General features: G+C 43.8%; 1 protein-coding gene and 1 long non-coding RNA gene across 2 annotated transcripts; one reads left to right on the forward strand and one right to left on the reverse strand.

The window, feature by feature from the left end:
* Window positions 1–1,533: 1,533 nt before the first annotated feature.
* LOC121562995 (receptor-type tyrosine-protein phosphatase beta-like) lies at window positions 1,534–26,582 on the forward strand. The gene is given in 23 exon segments (XM_045212662.1): window positions 1,534–1,653; window positions 2,283–2,687; window positions 3,945–5,590; window positions 6,586–6,862; window positions 8,909–9,214; window positions 9,405–9,665; window positions 10,889–11,152; window positions 11,328–11,603; window positions 15,010–15,188; window positions 15,190–15,271; window positions 17,091–17,357; window positions 22,612–22,875; window positions 22,993–23,256; window positions 23,502–23,508; window positions 23,510–23,628; window positions 23,865–24,002; window positions 24,282–24,554; window positions 24,905–24,979; window positions 24,982–25,045; window positions 25,162–25,216; window positions 25,218–25,299; window positions 25,537–25,696; window positions 26,396–26,582. Coding segments are annotated over 23 exon segments (5,703 nt in total). The 5' UTR covers window positions 1,534–1,601.
* Window positions 21,051–21,885, reverse strand: LOC123483147. Its single transcript, XR_006658093.1, has 3 exons — window positions 21,609–21,885; window positions 21,396–21,467; window positions 21,051–21,220 (listed from the first exon to the last, which is right to left on the reverse strand). It is a non-coding gene; the product is annotated as an uncharacterized LOC123483147 (long non-coding RNA).

A 26,582-nucleotide genomic window follows, 5' to 3' on the forward strand; every position in this document is an offset into this window, starting at 1 on the left:
AAACATGGGGCCAACGATATGGGAGGATGGAATGATGGGCTGGAGGGCACTCACAGGACTCTCAACCGACGTGGAACCTTCCGACATCCGGGTGCCCAGGCGGTGATTTTCATCCTCGACCAGGAGATGGTGGAGTCATGACATTGGAGCCACGGAAGGCAGAGGATTACTTTGTGTACAGGAGTGAAGAGGACCAACCAGGAGCTGTGGAGGTTCCTAAAGAGTCAGGACCGGCAGAGAGGGTGGGCCCAGTTCCTTCCCTGGGCAGAATATGCCCAGAACTCAAACGCCATGCTCTACCAACTGAGCTACATCCCTGCCGGCCATTCCCTCCCCTACCCTGGACAACGCTGTGCCAATTGTGCACCGCCCCATGGGTCTCCCGGTCGTGGCCGGCTACGACAGAGCCTGGATTCGAACAAGGATCTCTAGTGGCACAGCTAGCACTGCGATGCAGTGCCTTAGACCACTGCACCACTCGGGAGACAGAGTGAAAAGAAGGAAGCCTGTATAGAATAAAAATATTTCAAAACATGCATCCTGTTTGCAACAAGGCACTAAAGTAATAATGCAAAAAATTTGGCAAAGCAATTAACTTTTGGTCCTGAATACAAAGTGTTATGTTTGGGGCAAATAAATTACAACACATTACTGAGTACCACTCTCCGTATTTTCAAGCATAGTGGTGGCTGCATCATGTTATGGGTGTGCTTTTAATCGCTAAAGACTGTTTTTCAGGATAAAAAAGAAACGTAATGGAGCTAAGCACAGGCAAAATCCTAGTTAAACCTGGTTCAGTGCTTTCCAACAGATACTGGGAGATGAATTCACCTTTCAGCAGGACAATAACCTAAAACACAAGCAACTCCAATCTGCACTGGAGTTGCTTACCAAGAAGACAGTGAATGTTCCTTAGTGGCCAAGTTACATGGCAAGACCTGAAAATGGTTGTCTAGGAATGATCAACAACCAATTTGACAGAGCTTGAAGAATTCTGAAAAGTGGGCAAATGTTGCACAATCCAGGTTCGGAAAGCTCTTAGAGACTTGCAGCTGTAATCGCTGCCAAAAGTGATTCTAACATGTATTGACTCAGGGTTGAATACTTATCTCATCAAGATATATTAGTGTTTTATTTTTCATATTTATTTTTTATTTTTACAAACATTAGAATCTTTCTTCCACTTTGACAATGCAGACTATTTTGTGTAGATTATTGACCAAAAAAAAAATAATCGAATTAAATCCATTTTAATCCCACTTTGTAACAACAAAATGTGGAAAAAGTCAAGGGGTGTGAATACTTTCTGAAGGCTATGCAACCAATAAAATGTGAATTGATTTGATAAACCTGGCTCCCCTCATTGCATCTGTTTGCCTGCTATCTGAACACTTGAACATCTGCGATGTTCTTTGGAATTTCCGATTAAAGAGCATTTCCCTGTCAATGTCTAGTGCTGAAGGTTACTTCACTATGAAACAATTGAATAGAAGGAAACGCTGGTCACTGACTTTTTCCTCCCCAGAAGGCCACTTCCCTTTGACACCTCTGCTCATCTGAATCTAGCGGACGCGTCAAACCATTACAAGTTGTAGACTAAAATGGATACTTTGTTTTTCCTTATATTTATACTTTTTCGATGTTCTTCGTCAAGTAAGTAGACTATCTTTTAAAATGTGATGATGTCGGTTAATTTACTTGCTTATTATTAGAGTAGCAACCACTTTCTTGTGCGTAGGCCTAAAGATATTCAACAACGGACATTTTTCTTCATCCTTATCTATTCAGGGGAGGGTCAGTCAGTGAAATAATGTTTGATTGAGGTTATTTAAAATATTATGATCAAAATAGTCTATCTCGCTGTAATAATAAATGGTTCATTCTTTGGCAAAGAAAACATGTATTTCACTTTATATTGACCATCGTATACTATTTTACAGGTAGCTTAATAAAATAAATAACATTAAAATAAATTAACTCAGTAGGTTTGAGATGTGGATTGTTCATTAATAACAAATTACGTTAACAAATTACTTTCACCTGTTTTATTTAGTAACAACCAAAGAAAATGCCTAGTGTAAACATGTAGCCTTTTTTTTGTTGCCCGTAGCTATTTAAGAAATATTTGGCTTTATGCATTTTTAAAATGACATCACTAAACTGCTTTAATAATAATAATAATTTGGCTCTTAACTCGTTTTTGGAACATTAGTTCTTCAGTCTTTCAATGATTGTTAGTCTCCCCACCATTCATTCTCCTTCCCTTTGTATCTTCCATTTAGACGGTTTCCTTATTGTGCACACACCAAAGAAGTTGTGCCTGTCTACACACAAAACGACTGTCATCCTCGGAAAATGCAATGTCACCAGTCCCTATCAACAATGGGAATGGACGAACGATATGAAGTTGCATCACACACAATCATCCAAGTGTCTCTGGGCCAACACGAGCAGTGCAATACCTCGGCACGCGCGCCTGGCCTCGATCAGCAACTGTGACAGCGCACCTGCCTGGAAATGTTACGACAAACTGGGTACTTTCGGGTTAGCGAAGAAGCCCATGTACCTGAAGAAACAAGGTATACGCGTTGTAATTAGAGGAGATCAGAGTTATTCTAACTGGACAAAGCACGAAGAAGTCGACTCAGGAGGGAGACAGGTGATGACACATTTATGCGCGCGTAAAGGTGAGTGGTCTATTGAGGAATTACTGTGTTTAGCCACATTCTACTGATGAAATTAAGTTTACCAGTCATATAGGCCTACAGTATTTAAATATATTTGTGTATATGGCTTTGGGCTTGGGCTACCCCTTCGTTTGCATTCAGCGAATTATTTTTGTATTTATTTAGGCTATTTGAAACTTTGCAGGATCAAATAATAATACCCTCATAGTCACAGTTATTTCTGTGCAGTCAACTACCTTACATACATTATTAATATTAGTAGCCTTGAACTTTATGGCTATTTAATATTTCCTCCTCTGAAGTTTGATAAGAAAACAAAATCTTGTAAAATGATAAGGCCCAACTACAGAATAGTATCCAATCTCTATGTTCCCAACAAACCCATTATGACTTAAATGACCTAGTTTTTCTTTACAGTAATGTAACTGATGGTCATTTTAAACCAGGCAAAGCAGAATAATCACACAGACCAAATCTGTAGCTAAATGACTCCATATTACTCCACACCATTTTGGACCTGTCTGACATTGTTCTGGTGTGAGTGTGTGAGGAAAGGCAGAGGATGCCACTCTTGATACTGACTTCCCTGCACATGGTTGTCAAGTTCTATCAGCCCACTCACTCAGTCAGGAAGAACGTCAGTGTTCTTCCTGTGAAATTATGGCCATTCGGGTGACATTTGAGAGTCTCTCAATGTCACGTTTGATGTAAAATACATGCCACAATGTAACTGGTATTGTTGAATGTTTATTTAGACATAGTTTTTTCAGGCCACCTGTTATTACAACCATGCATAAAACCAATAGGGGACTGTGGGGTAAGTTAAGTATTTTTTTTTACCTTCAGCATCACTCCTTCAAGGGAAATATAATATTATTTCTAACAAAGATATCTACAGATATTTCAGGATGTTGTGTATCCCTGGAAATAATCAGAATTTATGTAAACATTACAGTTTTGAAAACATAGCTTGTCCAAAAATAGTGGTCTCTTGGCACAACTTAGCCCGGGTGTGGGGTATTATATATATTTTTTTACACGTATTTATTAGTTCCAAATAGGACAATCAACACTTACAGAATTACAATATATATATTTTTCTATTATTATTATTATTTTTTAAGAACACCTGGGCTGGGTTAGAGTTATTACTTATGCAATCCATACATTATCTTGAATTTATTTCAATGCTATTTGCTGATATTTTTACAACCATCTGTGTATACCTCTAGTCACAATAACCCTTCTTTCTTCTAGGGTCCACCACCATCTCAACCACCAGAATGTATTCATCAACACACAAACCTGTGGCATACACCAGCACTGTCCACGCCATCAGAACGGCCCCTATAACAGCCATAAACACTCACTCTTCATCAAACACTATGAGAACCCATAGTAGGACCCCACGGCAGATCTCTATTTTAAGAGTTCCCATCACAACGCCTAAGAGTGTGGTGAACTATGAGTCTATGGTGGCAACGCACACTTATGACATCGTCAAGACTCAGACGAGATGGATGGCTACGATGGGTCTTATTCCCAGTTCCATCTCAACGGCCATCACATCATCAGGGGCAGCTCTCAACGACAGCCATGATTTTATCTTGTCCATTCCTGCTTTGTCCACAACTGACTCTGCCATGGACAAAACGGTGAATGCTGCCACCGAAAATGCCCTCCTCGACTCGAGGAACGAAGCCAAGATTCCATCAGTAAACCAAGCAACTTCCAGTTCCACCCCCATTATTGTAGATAAGCTGGTGTCAACTGACCCTACCACTACTGTGGTTTCCTCTACAATTTCCTCAGTGCCCAACTCAAGTGCTAAGACAGATTCAAAATCCACTTCTGCATCCGTAGACGTTACCGCTGATGCTAAAGTCACAACTTCTGTTGCTTTATCTACCCCAACCCCTGATTCCACCACTAATTCTGCTGCTACCACCATACTTATCGGTACCACAGCATTGTCCACAACTAGGAAATTACCCCCCAGAAAGACTGTTCCATCTACACCCAAAACCACAACAATGCAGACTACAACAACCGCTGCCCCTACTACTCCTATTGTCGCCCAAACAACTATGACTACAGCAAATCCCAAAATGAAAGTAGCACCAACCACAACCGCCACAGCCTCACTCACAATAACTTCAACTCCTCCCACAATATCTTCAACAGTAAAGACTACAGCTAAACCCAAAAAGAAAATAGCCCCACCCACAACCTCCACAGCCCCACCCACTACCTCTTCAACTCCACCCACAACCCATCCAATCACATCTACAACAGCCCAACCCACGACCACTACCACCCCTCCCACAACTACAACAAACCTGCCCACAACTACCAAGATTTTGCCTACAACTACCGCAACCACAACTACCACAACCACACCCACAACTACCACAACCACACCCACAACTATCACAACCACATCCACAACTACTACAACCACATCCACAACCACTACAACCATAGCTCCACTCACAACTACCAAAACCACACCCACAACTACCACAACCACACCCACAACTACTATAACCACACCCACAACTACCAAAACCACACCCATAACTTCCACACCCACTTCTACCACAACCACACCCACTACTACCACAACCACAACTACAACAACCACACCCACAACCACTACAACCATAGCTCCACTCACAACTACCAAAACCACACCCACAACTACCACAACCACACCCACAACTACTATAACCACACCCACAACTACTATAACCACACCCATAACTTCCACACCCACTTCTACCACACCCACACCCACTACTACCACAACCACAACTACCACAGCCCCACCTACAACAGCTACAGCTCCAACAACAACTACTACAGTACCGACTACAACCACAGAGTTGACCACCACCCCACAGGTGAGTGATGATGACAGTCACTTGAAATGAATGTTTAAATTGATTTAGAATTTGTGAAATTCCATAAAGAATGCTCAAGATCATATTTGCATACAGATTTGGACAGGGGACATTAAAAGGCTGTGAAGCGTTGAACAAATCTTCTGAAAGAAGGGCTATGGTAATTGTTAACAGTAATATAGAATATAGCCATATTCAAAAAGTATTTCAAGAGAGAACATTCTACAAACACAAAAGTAGGCAATGAATTACACCCATGCCATGCCAACTTTTAGCCAACTGTATCCTATGGATGTTAGTTTAGGTGGACCATAAGGTCTTCAGACAGAGAAAGTCCAAGGCAGCCAGGAAGGAAAGAAGGGTGCGGTGGGGCAAGAGGAGGGGAGTCTGCTCAAGGTGCTGTTGTCCAGACTCAAGTGAAAGTTAGGGCTGTGAGAAATACAGTAGACTATTTGATAAGAACTTAGGCTACTGTAGGAGTTTATAGACAGTTCATAGACAGAGGGCTAAAGTGGATGCTTGATATGGAATACATTTCCTGAGCAGTTCACTCTGTTTACCTGACGCCGGTGATGGTGCAGCCTGAGCATTGAGGAATGGTGTAGGAAACGTATTTAGCCTGGAGATTGAAAGGGGCGAGATGGTAGCATGGGAAGAGACTGGGCGTCGTCGAAAGAGATGCCACGCGTCGTCAGGCGCGTGCCACTACTGTAACGCATCCAACATGCCATTGTGAAATTCTGAATATAAATATTCATTGTTATTTTATGGACCGATTATGACAACCAATGTTGGAATATATTTGATATGTTTTCTATTATTTATTGACCAAACAGATCTAAATCAGCGTCCGCAATGTTCAGATGTTCGACTGTTATTTTGATACTTTGTTTATGGTGGAGTTGTGTTGATGTGAGTCATGGATAAAGTCAATTTAAAATGGTAAATTCGTTTCCACCTGTAGCCTACCTGTTGCCTCTTTTTGTTCCTTTCAGGTCGAGACCACTGAAGCAGTGAAGTGTTCATTTAACCTGACTGAAATCAGCGCCAAAACGGATTCTATTGCACTGAAATTAATAACTAAAGGAGAAGCGTGTAACTTCACCGTGTTTTATGAGAATGGTCTGTCCGGTATAACGGATTGTGATCAATATGGGGAGGACAGTAACGTGTATATCTGCGATATAAGGGATTTGGAACCTGGGACATTACACCAATTCGAAGTTATATCGAAGAATGATGGAGAGAGGGGCAACGTATCAGTGCAAACAGGTAAGCGTTTCAAACCAAAATTCGTTTCTATTCTATTCTAATCTATTTTAACCTAATCAATAATATCTTATTCTAAAAGTCTATTAGACTGTTAAATTGACTTTAATTTATCTTTAACCGTGCTACCAATATCAGACATTATACATATTTTTCCCAGTATCAGACTGTATATGTTTTTCTGTTTATTTATTATATTTATATTGTGGAACATGGCATTCTATTTATTATATTTCATAAAAGATTATCATAACCCCTTCAGAAGATAAGGTGAATGACTCTTCTGATGGCAGAAACTCGTTATCATTGAATAGATATAATACATATGATATCACATTATGACAGCCTAAGTTATATAATTTATTGCATACATCTTTGAATCTCTGAGGGCTCCTGTTGGTTATCTCTCTGTTGGTGTTTTATTCCCAAAGGATAAAAGCACAAAAGTTGATACATAATTGTGTTACAACATTTAGAATTTTGCATATGTATCAGTTTACAATTTTGCAGTAATATTTGATGTATTGGGAAATGGCTTGAAGTAGTATATGTTTATTCAGGATATCATATCCTTTTTTATTATTTGATTTATGGTTACAGCATTGATTCTTTGTTCTGCCAGCATTGGGCCAGTGCACTGATTGTGAATAGATTCTGTGCACCACTTTGATAATGAAGAATGTAGAGAATAGATAACTCTTGTGCCAACACCTCTGAAGTCCAGTAAGTACACTTTATCCACTGTACCTTTGTATAATCCTTTGTACATTGTCAAGGCCACAACCTTAGAATGTCTTGCCAAGAACTTGGAGCCAGAGAACCCCTTTGGTCAGGGGTCTCAAAGCTCTAGATTAGAACCCTGTAAGTTCTGGAACACAGCTCCAATCATCTAAAGTTGTTGAGGCAGAGGTCAGTAAAAATGCAGAGCATCGTGTTTGTTTCCAGACATATCTCCCTCTCCCCAGAGCCACTTCCCGACAATCATTGTTTCTTTGTACTAACGGATACAGGAGGCCTCCATGTTTTGTTTTCATGGGACAGATAGATTACACTGAGAGTACACGTCATAACTTTGCATTCAAAGTGTGCCCAAGATTATTTTCTTTGGTCCTTGTGAGTGGACCACAACATTTTAATTTTTGACAGTAGCTTACGAAGGATGAAATCCTCAAGAATAACAGTTCAGGAATTGCCAAATCACTTGGACTTGTCATTTTCCAGTATATTTTGAATACAGTAGAAATCACAGATACAATGTAGTTACGGTGTAATACAGTGGTGGTCTTGCCAGTTTGGCTTTAGGATTGGACGGACAATGTCCTTAGGGTTCTGCTGATTGGCCAATGTAATTCCTGGGGTTGCTATGAAGGTCCCACAGAGAGGAAGCCATTATGAAGAAAGGGTCAATGTTCAGCGTTGAGCTCCGGGGGGCACTGACCTGCGCGTCCCGTCCTGCTCCTCTTTCTCTTTGTTTTTGTTGTTTCCTGTAAAGGCTCGCTCTCGCTCCAAGACGCACGCAGGTTTCCCAGTGAATCCAACGCAACATTCTTTAAAGAACCAAAACAATATTATCTCTCCCCTCCATCGCAGGCAGCCACCACTGGCCTTCAGCTGAAGCACAAAGGCAGGATGCAGAGACTCTCCATGCACTTTTCTCCCAGTTATATAATATCATAGATGTTTAATTGAGGTGTATATAGTCTTGCCAAGGTGCTGGCCCCTTGGTTGCTGGTTTATGGGATATCTTTGTTGTCTATAGCAAAATTACTAACACATTCTCTCTGTCTTTCTCTCTCTCCTTCCTCTTTTCTAAATTTTCTCTCTTTCTCTCTCTCTCTCTCTCTCTCTCTCTCTCTCTCTCTCTCTCTCTCTCTCTCTCTCTCTCTCTCTCTCTCTCTCTCTCTCACACACACACACACACACACACACACACACACACACACACACACACACACACACACACACACACACACACACACACACACACACACACACACACACACACACACACACACACACACACACACACAAACACACAAACACACACAGACCCAGTGGGTCCATCCAGGTTGGACGTACTACCAGACCAGGTCCAGTATAAGAGTCCTATTCAGGGTCAGGGTGGCTCCCGTGGCCTGCACATATCCTGGCCTCGTTCTCGTGGGCAGGTCAACTGGTATGAGCTCACACTACAGGACACCAAAACAGGGACGAGCCGCAGTACCCGCGTCATGGGCACTGCCGCCACTCAGTCTCACTTCACCGCCCTCACCCCTGGAACCCTCTATGCCCTCAGCCTGGTGGCAACGGCTGGGAATAAAACAGCCCTGCCAGTGCTGGCCACTGCAGCCACAGGTGAGGGATCATCTTGCTGCTCTAGTATGGTTTGACTGGTCCTCTGATCACACATGATTTGCCTGGTCTTCCACAACTACTGTGCTGTCCACCATCTATTTATGATAGATAGCATAGAAATCCCTGCTCTACCTTGTCTTGTTAGACATCACTACTCACTGACACTGACTACTCTGTCTTGGTTACCCAGCTCCCTCAGCCGTCAGCAGCCTTCAGCTCTCTCCCTCCTCCAGCAGCCTGGGTGTTTCCTGGCAGCCCGGCCCAGGCAGGAGAGAGGGATTCAGGTTGCTGCTGAGGGAGCAGCAGGGCGGCCTAGTCAGGAACGTCACCCTTAAGAGTAGTGTCACCTCCCACACCCTTGACGACCTGTTGCCTGGGACCCTGTACACTGTCACCGTGGTGACTGAGGCTGAAGGTCTCCAGAACACCATCTCCAAACAAGCAGTCACAGGTATGGCAAGCAATAATCACATACGAACCATGGCATGGTAAATCTGTTTGGGTGGTAAGTAACAGTGACAGTCCTCATTGGTGTACCAGAGGTGACTCTAAGTTTACCTGTTGAAATAGTAAGACTGACATGCAAACTCAATTTTAAGTCTTAAACCCTAGCCCTATTCAATGTGTCTGATAAGAAAGTAGTTTGTTGAAGGTTATTTTGCATTGTCTCTTATTTTTCAAGTTGTCTCCCATCCAATCACTTAGTTCCATTGTTTGCCAGCAGAGCAATGTAGAGTCCTAGGGCTTCAATGTCAGTGGCTTCAATACAGGTGCAAGAAATTGTGAAATGTTTCTTACATATTTATCTAACAGTTTGCAGAGCTTTGTTTTACTTTCCAACACTGCACCCTACCACCATCACGACCATGCTCTCTCTCTGTGGTTGTTTCCAGGATATTTTAGGCTTCTCTATCCAACCCTTCCCTTCCTCTTTCTGCAGCTGGCTGGCCCATCAAGGCCTCCCAGAGTGCTCCCTTCCCCTCCCAACCCCCCTAGACATCAATAGAAAAATGGGAAATTACTATGAAATAATCAAATATTTCAGTTGTGTGTTACTTAGTTTTTATTGGATGACTTTCATTCCTTAAATTCATCATCTCATCTCTGCTCAGGCAGTAGCAGCCAGCCAGCCAGCCAGCCAGACAACGTTATCTCTGTGCTCCCCGTACTGTACTGTCTTTAGTCATCCTATTTAGCTAGGCTAACCTTCCTAAGTATGTTGCAGAGCTGTCTGACAAAATCATTTTATTCGTTCTTAAAAGTATATAGAGAAGGCATACTTTCCCAAACTATCTCTATCCCACTCTCTCATCATTGTGTGTACATTCCTCTCTCATGCGGTCTATGTGGTCTGTATGTGTCTAATCTAAAGTAGCAAGCATTAAAGTGTATCCATCTCTGTCCAAGCCGGAAAGAACAGGCACAATGGATGATGGTCATTGGAGTTAATTACCTTGTTTCTGCGCTGAACTAGGTTAAATATTTTCTTAATGTAAACTTCAAGTCCCTTCAGCCGAGTTTTGTCTTTTTTATGGTCCATTCCTGGTGTCTCCTCTTTTCCCTCATTTGCTTCCTCTCTGGCTCAAGGACACTGATGATAATTTCTTATCTTCTTGATCTAAAGCCTTCTCCCCACATGTTTAAGTCAACACTGATATTTTCTCCTTCCCACAGCTCCTGTGGCGGTGTCAGACCTCCTCTTGGAGAACAACGGCAGTCTGGACACCCTGAGGGCCTCCTGGGTCAAAGCTAGGGGCGGCGTGGATGCATACCTGGTCTCCCTGGCAACCCTGGGCTCAGCCAATCAGGACAGGAAGCTTCCCCCAAACGCCACAGAGGTGGTCTTCAGCGGCCTGACCCCTGGACGGCTCTATCAGGTGACCGTGAGTTCAAAGGTCGGAGAGCAGACAACTGAGGCTGTGGCCACAGGCAGAACAGGTAAGTCATTCTGGAATGTCAATCAACTAGCCTTTTCACACGATTTAGCAGAGTTAAGCCAAGTTGAGCCGAGCCGAGCTGTACTGCCTAGTCACGGATCCACCATAGTTGCTGGAACTGTGCTGGAAAGGACAATGTGAATCTCTCACTTTCTCTCTCTCTCACCGTCCCGCAGTGCCAGACAAGGTGTCTCAGCTGTCCATGGTGGGCGTCATTGATGGCAGCGCTATGAAGATTACATGGTCGCCCCCTAGAGGGGACCGGGAGAACTATCGTGTCCTGCTACTGAATGGCACAGTGGCTCTACTCAATGAGACAGTGAGCAGGCTGGGTAGACAGTACTCCTTCTCTGGGGCTTCCTTGGGGCTGGTGCCTGGCAGGCTCTACACAGCTCAGGTCATGGTGGAGAGCGGTCTGTTTGGCAACACCGCTCAATGTCAGGGGAGGCTAGGTACGTTACATTAGACATTTTTACTACACTGTATTTAAAACCAAATCAAATGTTTTTGATTACATGTGCCGAAAACTTTACAGTGAAATGCTTACTGACGAGCCCATTCCCAACAATACAGAGTTAAAAAGTAAGAAAAATATATGCTAAGTAAAAAAAGGAATAGGAACATAATTAAAATAATAACGAGGCTATTTACAAGGAGTACCAGTACCAAGTCAATGTGCAGGGGTACTGGGCCGTACGCACTACCCTTTGTAGCGCCTTGCGGAACTTAAAGCTGTCGACCCGCTCCACTACAGCTCTGTCAATGTGAATGAGGGCATGTTCGGCCCTCTGTTTCTTGCCCACGTTGAGGCAGAGGTTGTTGTCCTGGCACCATACTACCAGGTCTCTGACTTCCTCCCTATAGGCTGTTGCATCGTCATCGGTGATCAGGCCTACCACCATCGTGTCGTCGGCGATCAGGCCTACCACCGTTGTGTCGTCGGCAAACTTAATGATGGTGTTGGAGAAGTGCACGGCCACGCAGTCGTGGGTGAACAGGGTGTACAGGAGGGGACTGAGCACACACCCCTGAGGGGCCCCCATGTTGAGGGTCAGCGTGGCGGGTGTGTTGTTGCCTACCCTCACCACCTGGGGACGGCCCATCAGGAAGTCCAGGAATCCAGTTGCAGAGGGAGGCGTTCAGTCCCAGGGTCCTTAGCTTAGTGATGAGCTTGGAGGGCAAACCGGTGTTGAACTCTGAGCTGTAGTCAATGAACAGCATTCTCACATAGGTGTTACTTTGTCCAAATGGGAAAGGGCAGTGTGGGGTGCGATAGAGATTGCGTAATCTGTGGATCTGTTGGGGCGGTATGCGAATTGGAATGGGTCCAGTGTTTCTGGGATGATGGTGTTGCTGTGAGCCATTACCAGCATTTCAAAGCATTTAATGGCTACAGATGTGAGTGCTATGGGGCGGGAGTCATTTAGACAGGTTACTTTGGCATTCTTGGGCACAGGGACTATGGTGGTTTGTTTGAAACATGTAGGTTTACAGACTGGGTCAGGGAGAGGTTGAAAATATCAGTGAAGACACTTGCCAGCTGGTCAGCACATGCTGTAAGTACACATCCTGATAATCTGTCTGCCTTGTGAATGTTAACCTGTTTAAAGGTCTTACTCACATCGACTATGGAGAGCGTGATCATACAGTCGTGCGGAACAGCTGGTGCTCTCACGCATGGTTCAGTGTTGCTTCCCTCGAAGCGAGCATATAAGGCATTTAGCTTGTCTTGTAGGCTCACGTCACTGGGCAGCTCTCTGCCAGGTTTCCCTTTGTAATCCGTGATAGTTTGCAAGCCTTGCCACATCCGACGAGCATCAGAGTAGGATTCGATTAGTGCTCTTTTGACACTTTGCCTGTTTGTTGGAGGGCATAGCGGGATTTCTTATAAGCGTCCGGATTAGTGTCCCACTTCTTGAAAGTGACAGCTCTAGCCTTAACTCAGTGCGGATGTTGCCTGTAATCCATGGCTTCTGGTTGGGATATGTACGTACGGTCACTGTGGGGACGACGTCGTCGATGAAGCCGGTGACTGATGTGGTAAACTCCTCAATACCATCGGATGAATCCTGGAATATATTCCAGTTTGTACTAGTGAAACAGTCCTGTAGCTTAGCATCCGCTTCATCGGACCACTTCCATATTGAGTGCATCACTGGTACTTCCTGTTTGAGTTTTTGCTTGTAAGCATGACTCAGGAGGATAGAGTTATGGTCAGATTTGCAAAATGGAGGGCGAGGGAGAGCTTTGAATGCATTTCTTTGTGTGGAGTAAAGGATCTAGAGTTATTTTCCCCTCTAGTTGCACAGGTGACATGCTGGTAGAAAGGAGGTAAAACAGATTTCAGTTTTCCTGTATTTCCTCTGGATGAGCATTTTCTTGTTTGTTTATGGCCCAATACAGCTCGTTGAATGCAGTCTTAGTGCCAGCATCGGTTTGTGGTGGTAAATAGACAGCTACGGAAAAATACAGATGAAAACTCTCTTGGTAAATAATATAGTAAACAGCTTATCATGAGGTATTCTAACTCAGGCGAACAGAACCTCGAGACTTCTTTAATATTAGAGATCGCGGACCAGCTGTTGTTGAGAAAGAGACACATATTGACAAAGAGACACCCCCCCGATCTTACTGGACTCGTCCAAATAGAGGTTAGTGATACACTATATGTACAGAAGTATTTGGACACCCCTTCAGATTAGTGGATTTGGCTATTTCAGCCACACCCGTTGCTGATAGGTGTATAAAATAGAGCACACAGCCAGGCAATCTCCATAGACAAACATTGGAAGTAGAATGGCCTTACTGAAGAGCTCAGTGACTTTCAACGTGGCACCGTCATAGGATGCCACCTTTCCAACAAATCAGTTCGTAAGATTTCCGCCCTGCTAGAGCTGCTCCAGTCAACTGTAAGTGCTGTCATTGTGAAGTGGAAACTGTCTACGAGCAACAACGGCTTAGCCGCTGAAGTTATAGGCCACACAAGCTCACAGAACGGGATCGCAGAGTGCTGAAGCGCATAGCGCGTAAAAATCGCCTGTCCTCTGGAAGCAACGTCATGAAATGGGTTTCCATGGCCGAGCAGCTGCACACAATCATAAGATCACCATGTGCAATGCCAAGCGTCGGCTGGAGTGGTGTAAAGCTCGCCGCCAATGGACTCTGGAGCAGTGGAAATATGTTCTCTGGAGTGATGAATCACCCATCACCATCTGGCAGTCTGACGGACAAATCTGTGTTAGGCTACCTGCCCCAATGCATAGTGCCAACTGTAAAGTTTGGTGGAAGAGGAATAATGGTCTGGGGCTGTTTTTCATGGTTCGGGCTAGGCCCCTTAGTTCCAGTGAAGGGAAATCTTAACTCTACAGAATAAAAGTACATTCTAGACGGTTCTGTGCTTCCAACTTTGCAGCAACAGTTAGATTTTGGAATGAGATGTTCGACGAGCATGTGTCCACATACATTTGGTCATGTAGTGTAGCTCTTCTAATGTCCAGAAGCTCTTTTCGGTCATAGGAAACGATGGCGGAAACATTATGTAGAAAAAAAATTACGATTAGCGCAAAAGAATACACAAAATAGCACAATTGGTCAGGAGCCCGTAAACCGTCTTGCTGGGTCCCCTGCTGGTTGTTACCGAATGTTATTATGGGTTGTATGTTCTCAAGAGCATTTAAGTTGTCTATTTTAAATTGGCATGGCTCCTGAAGTTTAAATTTTTTGTGTTGATTACCCCTCCTCCTTTGCCCTCTCTCTCTTTACTCATTCACATCATCTTCCCCCGCTCTCCCCCAACCCTCTGCCTCTTTCCCTCTCCTCTCTCTTTACTCAATTACTCCTTCTCCCGCTCTCTCTCAGCCCCTCGGCCTGTCCAGCAGCTGGTGGTCCGACACAGTGATGAGACGTCTCTGAGCGTGCTTTGGTCTCGTCCAGAGGGGGTGTGGGACGGGTACACCGTGGTCTTGAGACAGGCGGACACTGTTGTGTCACAGAGGACACTGTCCCGTGACGTCAGGGAGTGCACATTCAACGTCCTCATGCCCGGGACGCCAGTACGCCATCGCCGTCACGACCAACAGTGGGGGCCTAAACAGCTCGGCTTCAGTGATTGGACGAACTAGTGAGTCACGGTTCCAAAGGGAGATGGATAATGATGCTTTCACCTTTCTTTTCCCAATGTGTTTATGTTCAAGATTAGACACTAGAACATTGTTCTTACAGGTTTTGTAATCATATACAGTGCTTTGCAAAAGTATTCATCCCCCCTTGGCGTTTTTTCTATTTTGTTGCATTACAACATGTAATTTAAATGGATTTTTATTTGGATTTCATGTAATGGACATACACAAAATAGTCCAAATTGGTGAAGTGAAACGAAAAAAATAAAAAACGGAAAAGTGGTGCATGCATATGTATTCACCCCCTTTGCTACTGTATCTTGCGGTCAATTTGCAGTCTGCAAATTATTTGTAATTATTTTCCGGGCCGCTGAGCACCTCTCAAGAAAAATGTAAAGTGTTGGTCTCATCTTTCATGAGCTGATCCCAGAAATGTTCCATCTCTGTTAGTGAGCATTTATCCTTTGCCAAGATAATCCATCCACCTGACAGGTGTGGCATATCAAGAAGATGGTTAAACAGCATGATCATTACACAGGTGCACCTTGTGCTGGGGATAATAAAAGGCCACTCTTAAATGTGCAGTTTGTCACACAATGCCACAGATGTCTCACGTTTTGAGGGGGTGCGCAAAGAGCTGTTGCCAGAGAATTGCAAGTTCATTTTTCAACCATAAGCCACCTCCAACGTTGTTTTAGAGAATTTGGCAGTACGTCCAACTGGCCTCACAACCGCAGACCACGTGTAGCCACGCCAGCCCAAGACATCAGGCTTCTTCACCTGTGTGATCGTCTGAGAGCAGCCATCCGGACAGCTGATGAAACTCTGGGTTTGCACAACTGAAGAATTTCTGCGCAAATTGTCTCAGGGAAGCTCACCTGCGTGCTCGTCATCCTCACCACGTTCTTGACCTAACTGCTGTTCGGTGTCGTAACCGACTTCAGTGGGCAAAGGCTCACCTTCGATGGCCACTGGCACGCTGTAGAAGTGCGCTCTTCATGGATGAATCCCAGTTTCAACTGTACCGGGCAGATGGCAGACAGCGTGTATGGCATCGTGTGGGCGAGCGTTTTGCTGATGTCAACATTGTGAACAGAGTGCCCCATGGTGGCGGTGGGGTTATGGTATGGGCAGGCATAAGCTACGGAAAACGAACACAATTGCATTTTATCAATGGCAATTTGAATGCACAGAGATACCGTGACGAGATCCTGAGGCCCATTGTCGTGCCATTCATCCGCCGCCATCACCTCATGTTTCAGCATGATAATGCTTCAAGGATCTGTACACAATTCCTGGAAGCTGAAAATGTCCCAGTTCTTCCATGGCCTGCATACTCACAAGACATGTCACCCATTGAGCATGTTTGGTATGCTCTGTCATCATGTATGACAGCGTTCTGCAAATATCCATCAACTTCGCATAGCCATTGAAGAAGAGTGGGACAACATTCCACAGGCCACAATCAACAGCCTGATCAACTCTATGCGAAGGAGACGTTTCGTGCTGCATGAGGTAAATGGTGGTCACACCAGATACTGACTGGTTTTCTGATCCCGCCCCTACTTTGTTTTTTTAAGGGGTCTGTGACCAACAGATGCATATCTGTATTCCCAGTCATGTGAAATCCATATATTAGGGCCTAATGAATGTACTTCAATTGACTGATTTTCTTATATGAACTGTAACATTTTATATATTTTTGTTCAGTATAGTTGATGATCTCTGCTCTGTGGTCTCAACTATGGTCTACATTTCTCTCTATTGTCTCTGTTAATGTCTCACATCTTTGAAGGCCTCTCTCTCTCTGTCTCCTCTCAGCCCCGGCGCAGGTGACCAGTCTGCGTGTGACCAATGGTGGTAGCACAGACAGCCTCCAAACCCAGTGGGAGCGGGCGGCTGGCGAGCTGGACTCGTACCGTGTGCTGCTCATCCACGACAGCAGTGTGATCAAGAACGAGAGCACCTCGGCCCACACCACAGCCTACAGCTTCCTGGCGCTGAAGCCTGGAGCCCTCTACAGGGTGGTGGTCATCACTGTCAGGGCCGGACAGGCCTCCAGGCAGAGTGTGGCAGAGGGACACACAGGTAATAATATAATAATATGCCATTTAGCAGACGCTTTTATCCAAAGCGACTTACAGTCATGCGTGCATCATTATTATTATTTTTTGTGTATGGGTGGTCCCGGGGATCGAACCCACTACCTTAGCGTTACAAGCGCCGTGCTCTACCAGCTGAGCTACAGAGGACCACAGGTAGACAACACTATGATGACTGATAGATGTAGCCAACTTTAAATATATAATGTTAAAATAGATCAATTAGAAAATAATGTTTAGCTATCACACATTAATATGAATTCCGTTAAAAGCACTCACAGTTTTAACTGTTTTTGTGTGACAAACACCAGTATCAGTTTATGCAAAATAATGTAAGAGAATGTCGTCTATTCTATTTGGGATTGACAGGATATTATTCAGAACTCTTAGCTCTTATCTGATGCGACAGGAATTTTCCTGGAATTTCCAGGATCACCCGACTACGCAACAAACATGTCAAGGTTTTCCTTTCAAAGACTTCCCGTCATGTAGGGAAAAGCATTGGGGTGTACAGTATTTTGTATTGTTGAATTCCAGCTACCTTAATCTGAAAACGTTTTCATTTAAAGATGGAGGGAGAAACAGCCCCACTGGCCGCCCCATCACCATTGTTATTGTTTTTGTTGATGTGTTGAGGAGCGTCGCGCAGCATGGTAAAATATGCACTACATATTGTGCTCTTCTATCGTGTGTCTGAGGGGAAAAACAGAGTTCGTTGTTTGCAGTAACTTCTTTGTTGTAATATCGCAAACAGATGTGTCTGTTTCACCATTAACGATTCTAGCTTTAAATAAAAATTATATACAATAGAATATAAAGTTCTTAAAGACATTTCCTCACTTGAAACAATGATTGGTTTTGCTGTTGCATTTAATCCTTTATTTAAAAAAAAGGTAGTTCTTGTATCTGTATAGATCTCTACTAGTCAGTAGCTGTGTGTGGGTAAAATCACTGAGGAAGCCAAGCTAGAAAAAAAGCTACATTACAACCTATGTGTTGTGATAATTTAGTTGTTTGCTCTATAACACGTTAGTTCATATGCCTTGCGACTGTGATATATAGGCCTAAGGCCGAGACAATAAGAAGACGGAGGACAATTTGTTTCTGTTTGTTAGCTTTTAATCGCTTTATGATATTCCTTTAATTTCTTCTCTCCTTTCCTCATCCTCTTGCGTGTCATCTCTAATATCTTACGTTTTCTTCCAAATTATCTGGGTAATTCAGTCCAAATCACTGTAACACAAACACTGTTCAGTTTAGTTACATTTCAGTCATTTAGCAGATGCTCTAATCCAGAGTGATTTACAGTTGTGAGTGCATACATTTTTCATACTGGCCCCCCGTGGGAATCGAACCCACAACCATGGCGTTGCAAGCGCTATGCGCTACCAAATGAGTCATACGGGACCAGTTCTAGGACACAATCTAAGCCTTGACTTACCGTATGTAATAATGCTATGAGCCTGGTTAGTGAGGCTGTATCATATCTAACAAACCTAAGAGATATTCAACAGATCTGGAACAGCAGGTTCATGGTGAAATGACTCCATGAAGCCTGGTTCAACACTCACTAATCAGAGTCAGACTCATCAGTACTCTCTGTATCTGCCCACTCCTCTGAGTCTGAATCTGATGATGTCTGTTGTCTCTCCCTCCTCTCTCCTATTCTCTTCTCTGTCAGTTTCATTTTCTCTCGCTTCTCTCTTTCTTTCTTCTCTTGCTCCTTTTTTTCATCTTCTCTTCTTTTTCCTTCAGCTTTAGTTTAAGCTCTCTATTTTTCTCTTCCTGCTTTTGTACCTTTTTTCTCAACTTTTGCTTTCTTTTTCTCCAGGTTATTTATCCTCTCCTGTTCTTTCTTTTTCTTTTCTCTTTCTCAAGTTTAAGTTTCTCCTCCTTTTCTTTTTCCTTCCTCTCCTTCTCCAGGTTCTTTATTCTCTCCTTTTCTTCCTCAAACCTAAGATTATCTTCCTGTTCTTGTGCCTTAATCTCATTCGCGAGGATCTTCAGCCTCTCTTTTTCTTTCTTTTTCTCTTCTTCCAATTTACATTTCTCCTCCTTGTCTTTTCCTTCCTCAACTTCTCCAGGATCTTCATCCTCTCTTTTTCTCTCTTTTTCTCTTCTTCCAATTTACATTTCTCCTCCTTGTCTTTTTCCTTCCTCAACTTCTCCAGGATCTTCATCCTCTCTTTTTCTTTCTTTTTCTCTTCTTCCAATTTACATTTCTCCTCCTTGTCTTTTTCCTTCCTCAACTTCTCCAGGATCTTCATCCTCTCTTTTTCTTTCTTTTTCTCTTCTTCCAATTTACATTTCTCCTCCTTGTCTTTTTCCTTCCTCAACTTCTCCAGGATCTTCATCCTCTCTTTTTTCTTTCTTTTTCTCTTCTTCCAATTTACATTTCTCCTCCTTATCTTTTTCCTTCCTCAACTTCTCCAGGATCTTCAGCCTACCTTTTCCTTTGTTTGTCTCTGCCAATTTTAAGTCCCCTTTAGCCTTTTCATTTTTCATTTCATCTAGACATTTCCGGCTTTCTATCAACTGTTCTATCAGGTTGTTCACCTCCTGTTCTTCCCTCTTTTCCTGATCCCCTATACACTGTTCCTTCTCTGTCAATTGCTTCTCTACCTTCTCTTTCTGACCTACATTCTGCATCTTCTTCCATTTTCTGTCCATCTCTTTTCCCACCATTTCAAGTATCTCAATCCTATCCAACTCCCTCTCTTTTTCTATTGCCTTCATCATCTCTACCATTTCCTGCTCCGTTTTCTGGATTCTATGTGCTGGAGACTCCTCTGCAATTTCTTCAATTTTTTCTCCATCTCTTTTTCCACCACCGCAAGTATATCCACCCTATCCTTCTCCCTCTCCTCTTCTAGTATCTTCATCATCTCCTCAATGACCTTTTCCTGTCTAAAGGCTGGGTCTGAGGATGTGTCTGTGTATAGCTCCTCAAGAATAGCAGGTGGCAACGGCAGAGGGCGTTTGGGAGGAGAGAGATCAGGAAACCAATGTGTTATAGGCATGGGAGGATCAACCAGTGGGGGTAGGACAGGAGAGCGTCTGTGGAGTCTCTGGCCAGCTGGGAGGACACGTGAGCTGCCTGTCTGAGACACACTCTGGTTGGTTGCAGATCTGACGTGTGGGACACATGGGTATTGGGCGTAGTACTGATGCCGTCCTGACGTAGGCCTAGGCTGGCCAGTGGGAGGCACTGGAATGGGGAATTCCCAACAAGGTTTCAAGGAGGCTGAGGAGTCGCCCGCACCATTCTTGTTCTGTCGCATAAGAAACATAGCAATATTAGGTAGTTATAGCATGTGCATTTTTGTTAAATGGCATAGAATTAATCAAATACCTGTTCAAGGTACAGTACATATATTCAACCGATTAAACATTACAGTGTATGTACTGTAGCTATAATATCATGGAATTAAGAAAAATATCTGCAGGGCTTTTCATCCGGCTCCATTGAACTTTCTCACTGTTAAACTTCATTTAGCCCCGCATACCAGGCCACTAGGTGTTCAAACTGGGCACTCTGTGTCTGAAATCCTCATCTCACCTCCTCAATCAGCTCTCCCAGTTCTCTTCAGCTCTGCCCAGAGCTCCTTGGTCACCACATCTACCTTATTCTCCAGCCTTCTGATGACCAAACAGAGTTGCTGGTTGTCCTTCCCCCTGCTTCCATTGGCTTTTATGCAACAGCTCCTCATCCTTCTGCTGTTTCTTCTGGCTCTTTTTGAGCTGAGCCATCATGGCTTCCTGGTCACTCTTCAGGACTTTGATAGCCTCCCACATCAGAGTCACCTTCTCTCTGAAGAGACCCACTTTCTGAGACTCGGTGGGCTGCCTCTGAACAAGATGAATGTATGAAAGGAGATGACCATGTTCAAAGGGAAAAGACAGAAACCATGCAAATATTGTAACATAAAATGACAGCAATGATGAAGTTTGAGCTTATAAAATGGAGAAATAGTAATTAATTGAATGTCAAGTAATTTACATGAAAAATGAAGCTCCTACTTACAGTAAGGTATTGTACTCTCATTGGAGCAGGAAAACAGAAACAGTCCATGATGACTGTCTTGAATGTGGACAACTTGGTGGAACAAAACAAAACAATCAATGCAATATAGCCTAAATCATTTGGGATATTTTCTTAGGTTAGACTTTACAATTATTAGACACATTTTGTTGAAGGCCCAGTTAAACGGTATATATCTACTTAGATAGAACTTACTTATTCAAGAGATGAAATGGCGAATAATTCACACATTTCACAGTTAATTTAGGATCATCAGTATGCTTCAAGTCCTTTCTTTATGAGTAGCCTAATCTGTTTGCACTCCAACACAAAGGTTAGAACCTATGATGAGAATTGAATGCAATTATGACATCATTTTATTATGATGCAGGATACTGGGTTTTGAACATGATAGTCAATTAAAACGCATCCCCTTAGAATTAGAATCCCTTGAACATTCTAATTCTATGTGCATAACTCATCACAGCAATTATTAGGCTACATCATCCCTAATCAATAAAATGGCACCCAATTTAGACCAATATTATGTGAGTTTCACATACAATAATATTATATTGGTCAGAGTATGCCCTCCTGTACTGTCAATCCACATATATCTAGGCTAGGCCTGACCAATGATATTGGCCTACACCTCAGCAATAATTTAATAATATTTTTTCTTTCTGCTTGCATTTTGCATTTATATTGATGTGTGTATTTTATGTCATGTATGTAATTCAGGGCTCATCTGTAAAAGGGCCTTGGTCTCATTATGACTCCCTGATAAAATAAAGGTTCAATAAAATAAAATAAAAAATAAAAAAATCTATAGCCTACCAGTGCAGTCACCTTCCATTCTGTTCATGACACTCACTCTTTTTCTTCACCATTTGTTCATTGAATAACTTTCTTATGAATAGCTCATAAATGGCTCAAGCTTGTTGAGGTCAACTATCCATTGAACTCACACAACCAAGTTACTGTTGTAGCTTGTAAGGGATGTTCTTACATATCCCACATTATTATTGAGAGAAAAAAGAACAAGAGTTCAAATAAAAAGTCCTTACAATAAAAAATAAGTTATAAAATAAGTTTTCTTTTAATTTGTTTCAAAATATATTTTGATTCATATAGGCTTTACAGCTGCAAATATGAACAGACAGTGATTCACAGAATGACTGACTCAGTCTCTCTCTCTCCCCATCCCTCCCCCTTCCAGACCCTGCTGCCGTAGGTGTGGTGACAGTCAGTAACAACGGTCGTATGGACTTCCTCAGTGTGTCGTGGCGACCAGCCCAAGGCGACGTGGATAGTTACCTGGTCACCCTGAGGGACCGTGAGAGGACCGTCCACACCCTGGTTGTGTCCAAGTCCAGCCCTGAGTGTGTGTTCAAGTCCCTTGTGTCTGGACGGCTCTATAACATCTCTATCATCTCCCGCAGTGGAGTCTATGAGAATCACACCATCGTGCAGGAACGCACACGTAGGTCTACCATGTCTACCTGTTTGTCTGTTTGAAATTGGTCTTGTCTGCTTGCTTTTACTGTTCTATTCAATTCAAGTGTTATTCAATTCTATTCTATTCTATTCCTCTCCCCAGAGCCCTCTAGTGTCCAAAACCCCACAGCGATCCACTCGGCCAGGGATGACTACCTGAAGGTGTACTGGCGCCATGCAGCCGGGGACTTTGATTACTACCAGGTGGTCATCAAACACAACAACATCTTCCACCAGAACAAGACGGTTATGAAGAGCCAGAACGAGTGTGTGTTCAAAGGCCTGGTCCCCGGGAGACTGTACACCGTCATCGTCAGCACCTGGAGCGGGAAGTATGAGACCAGCATGTCCACAGACGGAAGGACCTGTGAGTGATACGAATAGTACTATGTTATATCTCTTCTTTGTCTGTAATAATAATTTAGTTAGCTACATTCATAACTGTCTAATTGTGGTGAAACAGTTTCCTTGAGCATGCTTATTTTAAACCTGTCTCTCCCTACCCTCTGTTCCTTTGTATGTACAGTACATTGAGTTTGTATGCTGCAAAATGTATTGCCTTTGAGAACATTACAGTTTATCTATTTTAATCTCGAATCATGTCTGTGACAGTCCCTGGCGGTGAGATCACTAGCCCTGGCTGGGCGGGGCACGGAGGACCTTCGTGTCACCTGGTTGGCTGCTCCGGGGGACGTGGATCACTACGAGGTGCAGCTCCTCTTCAACGACATGAAGGTTAGTCCTCCTGGTCCAGTCTACAGTAATACCTGGTTAGTCTGTCTTCATGTTTAGAGGACTTTTATGACCTTCATTCTTTGTTGTATTTTATTGCTGCTTTATTTCTATTTATCTTGCTGATTTTATTATGTTAAAGTGACTTTGGTTGTTTCCAACAAAAAAAAAAGGTGCAAGTCTAGTCATTTAATATAGCAAAATGTATTAATAATGAATGTGTTATGTATTATTATTATGAAGGTGTTCCCGCCCATCACCCTGGGCAGCAACGTGGGGAAGGTGTCCTTTCCTCCCTCACCCCAGGACGCCTCTATAAGATCCACGTTTCCACCTTCAGCGGACCCAACCAGAGGGCCCAGTTCATAGAGGGCAGGACAGGTAAACCAAACCAACACACCTGCTGGGTTAAAAAGCTAGGCTACATTTGTTTTCTTTCAAATACTTGTGTTTGATTTGTTTGCACGTTTGGGACTACTCCATTGGTTGAATTGAGGTAACAAAACGGGACACAACAAAATGTCACAGAATCTAACAAATCTAACGCAAACATAACATAAACTAACAACGGTATTCATTTCCGTTCCACTTCCACCCTCCTTTCTCCCTCTCCTGCTTCTTCTTCCTCCTCCTTCTTTTATTTTCTCCCCCTGCCTGCAGTTCCGAGCAAGGTCAAGAACATCCACGTGAGTAACAATGGGCAGAGCAACAGCCTGAAGATCAGCTGGACCCCGGGGCAGGGTGACGTGGACAGCTACTCTGTGTCCCTGTCACTGGACGGGCCAGAGGGACGCATGCTGGAGACGCGACCCGTACCCAAACACCTGAATCAGCTGGGGTTCAGCTCCCTGCAGCCTGGACAGCTGTACAGTGTGACTGTAAGGTCTATCAGTGGTATACTGTTGAACAACAACACGGCCAGCGGACGCACCGGTGAGGAGGCTACATAAGGACTCATAACACATTCTTTACTCATATACTGCATTCATAAGCAGTACATTAGCATTTCATACTGTATATTTGGGTGTTTTGGGGGTGGACTGGGAAGGAATAGTGATCTCTCTCAATGGGTCTGGCTATCTACAATTTGAAATCAGTCCATTTGACTGAACTGATTGGTTGTGTTTTTTTTACCTACCCTTTAATCAACTGTTGATTGATAAACAATGACAGCCTATGTGCAATTTGTATCCCTTAGGAAATAAGTAATCTGACCTCAATGGGACTACCTGGTTAAATAAAGGTCAAATAAATAAAATAAAAACTGTTCCCTCTCTCCTCAGTCCCCTCTGCAGTGACGGGCCTGCAGGCTGACAACAGACACACCACCTGCAGTATTCAGGTCAGCTGGCAGGAGGCCCGGGCGTGGCGGACGGCTACAGCCTGCAGCTGCTGGACGACAGGGGACACCTGGTCACCAACAGGTATTATTATTTGTGTATACTATTTGAATTCTTGTATTTATTGTATGAACCACTCCAATTGAATTGTATTGAATTGAATGGAATGGAATATAATTTAATTGAATTAAATTGAACAGCTCCCAGGCCTCCTCCGGGTCCACACCGCTCCAGCACCATTTCGACGGCCTCACCCCCGGGGAAGAGGTACCATATCCTGGTCCACACCACCAGCGGAGGGGTCCACAGCGAGGAGGTCACCACTGAAGCACGCACGCGTAAGACTGCATGGATTTATTCACCAAGTCCCTTGAAATCAATGTCCAGTGGTATTATGTGCAGTACAGGAGTGCTCAACCCTAATCCTGAAGAGCCATATGTTTTTCCTTGTCACTGTGCTTCTGCTTGCTCTTCAGAGTCTAGGTCAGGTTCCGGTAAAGCACATTCTGACAACTGTTGATGAGAGAGGGTTTTGATAAATCTGATTTAAATTTGATTGAATAATTCATCCCCAGGTCCGGCGGCGGTTAGCAACCTCTCCATCCAGGCCAACAGCAGCAAGCAGCCTGTCCTTCCACTGGTCTCCCCAGAGGGAGAGTTGGAAGGTTACGACCTCTACCTGTACAACGGAGACGACACCCTGTACGACGCGCAGCGGCTGCCCAACACGCTGAGGTCTCCTTCCAGGGCCTGAGGCCTGGTGTCTCCTACAGGATGGTGGTGTTAACACGCAGCGGAGAGCAGACCAACGACATAGCTATCTGGGCCAGGACTGGTGAGAGAGCTACAGATATAGGATCTTAATTTGACCAGTATTGTCGCAGCAAAATAATCCTGCAGCAACAGTATTTGAACGTTTAGTCCATTCACACTTTTCCGACGATTTAATGTTGCTTGGTCGGTGGTTAGGCTATTAGCTGGCCAAAATTAGGCTACATGAAAAGTGCAATACCGTTAATATAACCTGTGTTAGTGTGGTCTTCAGAATGTATGTAAGGGAAAATTCAGAGTGATCAAATTCAAATCTGACATCTGTACTACTCTAGTGCTAAGGAGGGGTACTGTGGTCTTGGGTATGATAAAGACAAATTCTTACTTGAGATAAGATGTGAGTTTCACATCACGTGATGGACATACATACGTAAGGTGTTTCTCTCACAGAAACTATGAGGTAACAAACAACTAACTGCTATACTATAGCCAGTATGAAAAATGAATGCACTCACTAACTGTAAAAGTCGCTCTGGATAAGAGCGTCTGCTAAAATGACTAAAATGTTACACTCACTGACATTACATCATGACTTGACTTCTGAGTCTTACCGCTCCTCCTCTTCCTCCTTAGTCCCCGGCTGCAGTGACGTCTCTTCACCAGTCGGAGGTGCTGTGGGTGTCGTGGAGCGTGCAGCGGGGAGCTGAGCGGCTACTTGCTGTCTGTCTACAACCCAGATGGCTCCCAGCAGGCAGAGGAGTCTCTAGGGCCCGACGCCACGGAGCATGCCGTCCCCACTCTGATCCCCGGGCGCCTATACCATGCTGTCATCCTCACCCGCAGTGGCTAG

The sequence above is a fragment of the Coregonus clupeaformis genome, unplaced genomic scaffold, assembly GCF_020615455.1.
Source record: "Coregonus clupeaformis isolate EN_2021a unplaced genomic scaffold, ASM2061545v1 scaf0038, whole genome shotgun sequence".
Taxonomy (NCBI): Eukaryota; Metazoa; Chordata; class Actinopteri; order Salmoniformes; family Salmonidae; genus Coregonus; species Coregonus clupeaformis.